The 9,819-nt window shown below is 46.7% G+C and overlaps 1 protein-coding gene across 11 annotated transcripts in view; it reads left to right on the forward strand.

Annotated features, from left to right (window-relative positions):
• Window positions 1-9,819, forward strand: part of PPARD (peroxisome proliferator activated receptor delta) — a 70,445-nt gene that overhangs the window by 57,540 nt on the left and 3,086 nt on the right. For 9 of the 11 annotated variants that reach the window (XM_027876297.1, XM_027876306.1, XM_027876301.1 and 6 more), the window contains 4 exons: window positions 4,989-5,140; window positions 6,521-6,659; window positions 8,362-8,564; window positions 8,764-9,214. In XM_027876297.1, coding sequence (XP_027732098.1) covers window positions 4,989-5,140; window positions 6,521-6,659; window positions 8,362-8,564; window positions 8,764-9,214 — 945 coding nt within the window. The remainder of the gene's footprint in view (window positions 1-4,988; window positions 5,141-6,520; window positions 6,660-8,361; window positions 8,565-8,763; window positions 9,215-9,819) is intronic. The other 2 variants (XM_027876305.1, XM_027876307.1) reach the window with 2 other exon arrangements.

Consider the following 9,819-nt stretch of genomic DNA (forward strand, 5'->3'; position numbering starts at 1 on the left):
ACTTACAGGCAGCTTCAGACTGAGAGATAGGCTGTTATCCTCATTTGAGCTACTGGCAGGAACTGTTGACTTTCTCCTCTAATGGCTCTATTGTCCTGCCTCCTTGATTAGGAAAACATCTATACCCTAACCCTTCCCATCCCATTATTGGGGATTCAGAGCCCATTGTCTCAAGCCTCTCCCTTGTATCACTACCTCTAGTACATGTCTCCCCCATCTGCCTCATTTGTGGTGTGGTGATCATTCTATCACATACACAGCTTCCCTCCCTTGCCAGAAAGGGCTCAGAATGGCCTTCCTGGGCCAGGCGGTCGTGAAGCATGATCTGCTGACTGTAAGAAACAAAAGGGGCTTTCCAGAGCAGCTCCAGAGTGGGGAAGTATTGTCTACTAGCTGGGATAAAGGTGGGGCTTAGCTCCATGTACCTAACTCTAAAAACCTTTGGAAGTAATTGGTAAGGATTTATATTTGGATGAACCTTTTATGAGCTGTGTTTCCTCCCAAAACAAGGTAGTCCCTTCTAGCTCTAAAGTTCTTTGTGGATGAATATTTTCAGCAGCTTAAACCCGAGCTTGAAGAGATACAGGTGCCTCTCAGCCATTCCTTTTCCCCACCCCTAAGCCCCAAGCTAAAGTGGAGCTCTGTCTGTTTGGGGTAAAGACCCCAGCTAATGGGAAGATGCTTTTCTGTAATCCAGCTGTATATGCTGATAGAATTGTGTCCTGACCTCAACTCAGCACCTGAGCTCAGTCTCACAAGCCTTTATTCAGTGTCTTTGGCTGTGAGATTGTACAAAGCAAGCAAATGTAGAAATTCCTTGTCCATTTTCCCAAGCTATGATGACAAAACAATCCTACCATCTTTGATAGGGAGAGAGAGAATCAGGAGTATATTAAACAAATACATCAATTAAAAAGACATGGTAAGTAGCCATGTGCTTACTTTTGCCATCTAAGATCAGGCTGTTTATAATGGTCCCTATCTTGTTGACTCATTTAATTTAAATGTTCACAGTTAACTCAGAGGGGTCCATGCATTTAGTGATATGGTTAAATAAATTCGAGGAGCTGAGGACATTTCAGGCTGAAGTAAATTCTGCTGTTTCAGTTAGAGAAGGCTTCCTTGTAGAGGTAGACTGTTTAGAAGCAGCTAGGAGGCAGAGCCAAGTGACTTGCCTAGGGTCACAGAGCTAGTTCAGAGACTGGATTTTAACTCAGGTCTTTCTGACGCTAGGCCTGGTGCTCTATCCACTGTGCCTCCAGCTGCCAGATAGGAGAGCAGGAGGAGGCAAAGTGGTGAAGGATCATAGAGAAGTCAACCAGCATTTGTTTAGCATCTGCTGTGTGCCAGGCACTATCACTGCTAAACAGTAAGATTGTAGATTTAGAGTTATCTGATCTCCTCATTTTGCATTTAAGGAATTTGAAGGCCAGGGAAGCTAAATTATCCAAGGTCATACAGGTCAAGTGAAGGGCAGAATGAGAAATTCGAGCCCTGGTACTCCGATTCCAAATCCATTACTCTTTCCTTATGCTTAAGAGACCAAATCTAGAATTCAAGAGCATCCCAAGGTGTAGAGCTCAGTATAATAAAACTGGAGACCATTTTTCAAGGCAGCAGTGCTAAGGATCAATTGATGGTGAAGAATTTTGAGAATTGGCCATCATTCAAGCAGAAGTTAAGCTGGACCAAGGCTAGCCATACCAATAGTGTCACAGTCCAAGAAGGACACTCAGAGCCTGATCCCTCGGTTCTTTGTGCCCTTCTTCCCACAATACACACATACACAAAAGGGGGAATAAGGATTCTATTGTTTTTAATTTTTAGTCTTTACTTAGAAGCCAGTAACAATTCATTTTCTGCCCAAGTTCTCCACTGGTATCCATGTAATATCAATGTGATGTCAAAAGAATGAGAGCTGGTTTCATATTCGATCTCAAACACATAACATTCACTATGTGACCCTAGGCAAGTCACTCAACCCTGATTGCCTCACCAAAAAAAAAAAAAAAAAAGAATGAGAGGAGGGGCCCCAACAGATTTATGGTTGGACACAGATAAGAATCTCACAGAATAAGTGGGGGTGGTTGGGCTGGGATCTGTATTGTTGAAGGGAGTGTCCTACATAGATGAGGTCATAGATCTTTTGGAGTGTTAGAGTGGGATTCCATTATCGATGCAGCATAAACATTAAAGCTAGGTCAGTGACTGAAGAGAGAATGGAAATAACCTTTCTTCAGAAAATGCACTGGACTCCTCCCTCCCTCCCCCAGCTTCTCAGACAAGGCCAAAATACACCTCAAGGAAAACCCTCACAGAATGAAATATAAACACAGCACTCTGTCAGACATCACTACAGGCTTTGCTTGACTCTCACAGCATCTGTCTTTTGGCAAGATTTATCACCGGGACCATCTTTGTCTAAAAGCTCTGAGGATCCAGTTTAGATTATTGCTAGCCCCTTTTGATGATGCTGTGAAATGGCCACTTGTTATCTTATCCATTCGTCCCACCAACAGCTGGGCAGCTGGCTGGGAACTGAGATACTGAGTGTCCCTCAGGGTCTCCCCTTCCTCGTCACTCAGGCTCAGCCCCCTTTCTACTTTATTGTTCTCATATCTCCAGAACCTCTAAAGGAAGGGAAGCAGGACTGAAGGGACAAGCAGCAGAGTGGATCTATCTTCAGATGCAGAGTTCTTAGAGGAAGCTTTATGGGGTGATGGAGAGGAAGGAAGGTACATGGCCCCTGTCTTTGCAAAGCTCAAGGTCTGTTGAGGGAGATGAAACAGGCATGGCACGTTAACAAGAGCAAGGAACCCAAACCTGTGCACGCAGCTGGCTAGCTTCCTAGGCAGGTGCAAATAAGCATTCTGGAGCCAGGATACAGGGCATAGATAGTAGTCACAGCTGGATGAGCCTGAGGAGATGTTACGATGTTCAGCTGAGTCTTGATGGAAGAAGGAACACAGGTAGATGTGTATCATGCTCTTTATTAGCCTCTTTGGGCGATACAAAAGGATTAGAAGATTGCTAATTCCTGAGGTAGAACTGTGGCGTCAGGAGACCCAAGTTCTAGTCTCAGCTTGCCACTGCTTCTCCTCCAAGGGCCTCAGTTACCTCCTCTGTAAGATAAGGTAGTTAATGATGTTCGGTCGTTCAGTCACGTTCACCTCTTTGTGACCCTTCTATCCTCCATTGTCTCCTGAATTCTGTCCAACTTCATGTTTGTTTGTTGTTTCCATGACGCTATCCATCTCATCCTCTGCTGTCCCTTTTTCAAGCCTTCACTCTTTCCCGACATCGGGATCTTTCCAATGAGTCCCATCTTCATTATGTGGCCAAAGTATTTAAACTTCAGCTTCAGTATTTGATCTTCCAGTAAAAAGCCTGAATTAATTTCCTGACTGATTTGATCTCCTTGCTGTTTAAGAGACTCTCAAAAGTCTTCTCCAGCCCCACAGTTCAAAAGCATCAGTTCTGTGGGGCTCATCTTTTCTTCCAGTCCAATTCTCACAGTCATATGTTACTGCTGGAAAAACCACAGCTTTGACTATACAGAGCTTTGTTGGCAAGGCAATGCCTCTGCTTTTTAATATGTTGTCCAGATTTGCCATAGCTTTCCTTTCTTCCTTCATGGCCTTAGTCGTTGTCTACAGGGATCTTTGAGCCCAAGAATATATAAAAGAGTGAGAAAAGCAGTACTGGCATGTAATCTTAAAAATGATAGAATATCTGTTCAAATCCAAGGCAGACCCTTCAACACCACAGTAATCCAATCTATTCTCCAACTACTGATGCTGAAGGGGCCAAAGTTGATTGGTTCTATGAAGACCTACATGTAGAAATAACACCCAAAAAAGCTGTCACATTCATCAGAGGGGATTAGAATGCTAAAATAGGAAACCAAAAGGTAATTGGAATAACAGGCAAGCTTGGCCTTGGAGTGCAAAATGAAGCAGGGTAGACACTGATAGAGTTTTGTCAAGATAACCCACTGGTCATAGCAAACATTCTTTTTCAACAGCCCAAAAGGCAGCTCTCCACATGGACATCACCACATGGTCAATATAGAAATCAGACTGATTATATATACTTTGCAGCCAAAGGTGGAGAAGCTCTGTACAGTCCAGTAAAGCAAGGCTTGGAGTTGACTGGGGCAGCAACAAAAAAATATTCCAAAGAAAAAGATGAGTCAATAATCTTACTCAAACTCTGGGTCATATAGCCCGGGAGGAGCAGTCTCTCTACAAACAAACACACACGCACACACACACACACATGTATACATAGACACACATATGTGTGTCATCTATGGAATTGTGAGACACACATGTCTATCACCTACTAATGGAGTGTATCACACTCTTGAGTGGATAAACTGCTATGCGCCTATCTATAAAAAATAAAGTAGTTAAGCCAGATGATCTCTAAGGCTTCTCCCAGCACTGGCTTGCTGTGGTCCTATGATGATAAGGAGGGTCCTCTTAACTAGAAATGCCCCAGCCAGAGAAGGAGAAATATTGAGAAGATTGTTAGTAGACTCCTTGTGGTTTAGGGTTTAATTTGATTTAAGTGGCAGACAGAAGTCACGTGCCCCCAAACAGCCCATGGGCAGACAGGCAAAGCCTACAGCCTGTTGTCAGCTCTTTCCCAGAACCCTGTAGTCCATGTGACTCTGACTTTCCCCTTCAGACTCTGACTTGCACAAAGCAAGCCGCACATCCCCAAACAAAGAGGAGCCACTTTCTAAGGATCGAATGCAGCTGCAGCAATGGAACAGAGCCCTTGTCTGAAAGCTCTCCCCCATCCTCCCCAAACAAATCCAACAGCTTCCAACAGAACTTCTATCCCTCCAAACCAACTGCATGAGGCAAATAGTGGGATGTTCCCCACCCATCCAGTAGGTTGTGTGTCCTAGGCATCAGCCATCCTTTGAGGCCCATGCTGGCAGAGCGTGAAACAGTGTGCTTTGTGTCCTGCCCCTTTAGACTTTTCTCAGAGTTCCTCGCCATCCCTGTCGGATCAACTCCAGATGGGCTGTGATGGAGCTTCCTCTGGGAGTCTTAACATGGAATGCCGGGTCTGTGGGGACAAGGCGTCTGGGTTCCACTATGGCGTTCACGCGTGTGAGGGCTGCAAGGTACGGCTGGGCAGCTGGCTGGGGTCTCAGACCCTTCAGATGGAGCAGTTGAAAAAACTGGGAGTCATGAAAGAACAAGTGGCCCCGAGGGGCCCCGACTGCTGCTGGCTTTTGCCTGCACTTCATGCAACCCCCATCCCAATTGTAGTAGCCCTGGTCACCTTACCAGGTTCTGTTGGCAGATTCAAGATTATAGCTCTGGGCAAAACGTTCCCGAAGGTGGCTGCTGAGCCCACTGGAGGGGAAGGGGGTAGGTGGTTCTGTTCCTCCCTCCCTTGCCCCCTGCTGGCCATGTGTGGCACTGGGCTGGCCCTTCCTTTATTATCTCTCCCTTTGGCCTCCTTCTGGGCTTCCAGCACCCCCTGGGGACCTCACCTGAAATGACAGCAAAGACGTAGTCTGTGACCACCTTGTTGAGCCAGTGACCCAGTGCTTTTAGGCTTCCTCTGCCTAAAAATCTGAAAGCCTGGGAAAAATTGGAAAGAATTAGGAATGCTATTTTCTGAGACCTGCCCTACTTTTATACCTTCCCCTTCCCTCAAAAGGGGGGAAAATGTTAGTTGTTTCCATTTTTCTGAGATTTTTGCAAACTAAATGTACCAAACATGATGCATTTATGTGCAACTCAAGTTAGATAGAATACATCTTTGTGTTCCTAAATTAACAAAGTAAATTGAAGTTGTAAGGGATTTTTTAAAATAAGCATTTTATATATTACCCTTAATTTTTTTTTCTTCCATTCTCTCCCACCAGAAGCAAAACAAAATAAAAAAAAAGCCTAAACAATTCTCTCCCATACTTCAAAACTTGTAGAAATTTTACATTTCTGTTTGTATCACTGAATTTGGCGTGGCATTTTCATTGAACCTATTCATTGAGTTCAGTTCAGCAGACATTAAGTATCTGCTGCTGTGTATCAGGCCCCATGGTAGGCGCTGGGAGTGCAAAGATAAAAAGGATTTGAGATATGTATGATACATATAAAATTGTGTAGAATATGATGAGGGCAAAGAGAAATCCAGGACTGCTCTCGGAGCATTTGAGTAGGGGCTGAACAAGCATTAAGTAAAAGGGATGGGAGGAATGAGGGTGGTTTTGCAGAGGATTGGTTACCTGAGCTGGGTCTTGGAAGAAGAGGGCAAATGTAACAAATGAAAATCCAGAGTCCAGCAGACCAGTCCAGTACAGTGCAAGGCTGAGGCCGGGGACTGGCCAGCTAGCAGTCGGGGAGTCATGTGGAGTAAAGCCAGAGATGTGTGGTTTGGAGTCTAGTGGCAGGAGGGCTGGAGCGGGGCGTGATTCCTCCACAAGCCTTTCTTCACCACTCTTCCTCCTCCTCCTGGCCCTTAACACGTCTCTCTCTGTGTTCTGGCCCTCCAGGGCTTCTTCCGCAGGACCGTCCGTATGAAGCTCGAGTATGAGAAATGTGACCGGAGCTGCAAGGTCCAGAAGAAGAATCGCAACAAGTGTCAGCACTGCCGCTTTCAGAAATGTCTCTCACTGGGCATGTCTCACAATGGTGAGTACTCGGAGACAGTGCCAGGGAGGGTGGGGAGGAATAAGGCAGCAGCCGTGGGGCTGCTCACGCTGCTCCGTCCTGGGGAAGGGTCATCGTCTTGGTGCCTGCTGGTGTTCAGCCTGTCTGTGCTTCAGGCACAGAGAGCATTTACTTGGGCTGGAGCGAGTGATGGTAAACCACAGAATCTCAGTGATGGATAGAACCTCAGGTCTTCTAGAATAACAATCCCAGAAAGAGGATCCCATCACTGGGAGACCTCCCCGACAGTGAGCTCCTGTGGGGAGGACACCCTAGGGGAGGCTGTTTGGCGGTAGGAGCGGTCCTTAGAGCTTCCAAGCCGAGTGCCTTAACTCAGCCAGAGGACTTACCTTCGAGGGTACTTACGGCAGAATTGACAATGCACGTGGGTCATGCTGGTAGCCAGGCAGAAGGACAGCAGAGGGCTCGATCCCTAGAATTTATCCATTCTTTGGGCACAGTACCTTGCACATTGGAGGAGGTTCATAATCAGTGTTTGCTGAGCTGACAGCACCTCCATAAATAAGGGCCCTTTATTCAGGGGCGGGTCAGCACCTTGTTCCTCCAATTCAGCCAGCATACATTTAATGCCTGCTGTGTGCAAAGCCTTGTGCTAGTTGCTAGGGACTGACAGAAAAACAACGATAAAACATTCCTCGCCCTGAGGGAGCATGTTGTACTGGTCCAATATGGAGACCCACATCAGGGAGAACTAGGGTCATGTGGACCCCTCACGTTTTCCATTAAGAAACTGGGCCTGTCCTCCTTGCCTCCCACCTGCTTCTCTTTTATTACACAGACAGTAGTTGCAGAATGTCTCTTCATCTGCTTTAGGCCTGGGATTTCTCCTGTGTGTTTTACAAGTAACATTCTCCAGCTCTGATTTTTGTACATGGGCAATAAAGATAATTTTCTCCCAAATCCTTCCTTTTAATATCTTTTGCCTGTTCCACTTCTCAGGCCACAGGGGTTTTCCTGAGAGACTTTGAAAATAGATCCCCTCTCTTTAACCTTCCCAATTCTTAAGTCTCCCCTGACCCTCATCGAAAGAAACCAGCTCCTAAATGTGTTCTATGATCTTAAAAGGAGGCCTGGACACAGAAGGTAATTAAAACCTCTCCCCTGACAATAATAATACAGTGCTTTACAGCTTATAAAGTGCTTTCACATGCATTATGTCACCTGCGCCTCATAACAGTCCTGTGAAAGGATTATTGTTCTCACTTTATAGATGAGGAAAGTAAAGCTAAGAGAGACTAAGTGACCTGTCCAAAGCCACATGGGTATGGTTAAGTGGCAGGGGTTTTCCAACCCCCCCCCCCAGTCCGGGCTTTTTCTGTTACAGAAGGCTTTCTCCTCACAATCTGCCCTGGATACCTAGGTCAGGAATGGGGCAGAATAAGGCAATAACCAGCTGTTAGTCATAAAAATGACCTGATTAAGCCCTGTAGTGGAGTTTCAAAGGTCTCCAAAGCTGTAAACAGGGAAACAGCTTGTGTGTGGTCCAGAGCTATGCAAACAGTAGGTGCTTAAGTAATAAATAAATAAATGGTGCTTGGATGGCTGTAGGCAGTGAGATGTTCAGAGCAGTATGTGGGCACCTGCCCAGGAGGCGGTTTACAGATAGAATCTCCCTCTTCACTGGCACCACGTCCAATGACCTTGTCTTATTCCCATGTACCAGCAATTCGCTTTGGTCGGATGCCAGAGGCAGAAAAGAGAAAGCTGGTAGAGGGATTGACCGCAAGTGAGGTGAGGGGGCAAAATCCACAAGGAGCTGACCTGAAAGCTTTCTCCAAGCACATCTACAATGCCTACCTGAAAAACTTCAACATGACCAAAAAGAAGGCTCGGGGGATCTTGACCGGCAAGGCCAGCAGCACACCTGTGAGTATAGCAGGAAGGCATATGGCCTCAGAACCAGCTGTGTCTGGGAAAGTCTTACCATCTGGGGGAGTGAGGAGGTGGAAAAATACAAGGGCGAGGGGTTTGGGGAGGTGTGGAGTTCCCATGGGCGCTCCCTCCTCACACACACAAGGCTTCCACATCTAACTAGGGTTGGGGGGGGTGCACTGGGGTTTTGTAGCCCTTTGTGATCCACGACATGGACACGCTGTGGCAGGCAGAGAAGGGGCTGGTCTGGAAGCAGCTGGTGAACGGGCTCCCCCAGTACAAGGAGATGAGTGTGCACGTGTTCTACCGCTGCCAGTGCACCACGGTGGAAACAGTGCGTGAGATCACCGAGTTTGCCAAGAGCATCCCCAGCTTTGTCAGCCTTTTCCTGAACGACCAGGTGACCCTGCTCAAGTACGGTGTCCACGAGGCCATTTTTGCCATGCTGGCCTCCATCATGAACAAGGATGGACTCCTGGTAGCTAATGGCAATGGTTTTGTGACACGTGAGTTTCTCCGAAGTCTTCGCAAACCCTTCAGTGAGATCATCGAGCCCAAATTTGAATTTGCTGTCAAGTTCAACGCCCTGGAGCTGGATGACAGCGACTTGGCCCTTTTCATCGCTGCCATCATCCTCTGTGGAGGTGAGCAAACCTAATGACCTTTGGTGGTCTAGAACTGGAAGGGATCTTAAAGGTCCAGCCCCCTTATTTTACAGTTAAGGAAACTCGGATCCACTGGCCTGAAATCCCCCTGGTGGGGAGCTGAGATCGGAGCTCAAGTTCTCTGAGTTCCATGTTGGTCACTTTCCAGCTGCTCCACCCGACCCTGCCTCTTCCGTGCCAGAGTTCCCCTTCCCCTCCCTCCCATGTCCATTCTGAGGATTGAGCTCTTCCCCTCAGAGGGCACCGTGATGCTGATAACTCAGCTCACATTTATGTGGCACTTTCTGGGCCCAGAGTGCTTATGCACTGCTCATGCTTGCAGAATGAAAGTCTTGTCAGCCGCAGTGTAGAAGAAGGGGTCACAATTATGAGTAATAGCTCCAGTTTTAAAGAGCTGTAGGTATTATCACACTTGGTCTTCACAGCTGACCTGTAAGATTGGTGCTGCTTGTATCATCTCCATTTTACAGGTGAGAATATAGGCTTGGGGACACGAAGTAACTTGCCCAAGGTCCCATAGTGAGTGAGTGACAGAACAGAGGCTCCAAACCTAGATTTTCCAACTTCAAGGCCATTTCCCTTTC

Source organism: Vombatus ursinus, unplaced genomic scaffold, assembly GCF_900497805.2.
Source record: "Vombatus ursinus unplaced genomic scaffold, bare-nosed wombat genome assembly UNPS02014811.1, whole genome shotgun sequence".
Taxonomy (NCBI): Eukaryota; Metazoa; Chordata; class Mammalia; order Diprotodontia; family Vombatidae; genus Vombatus; species Vombatus ursinus.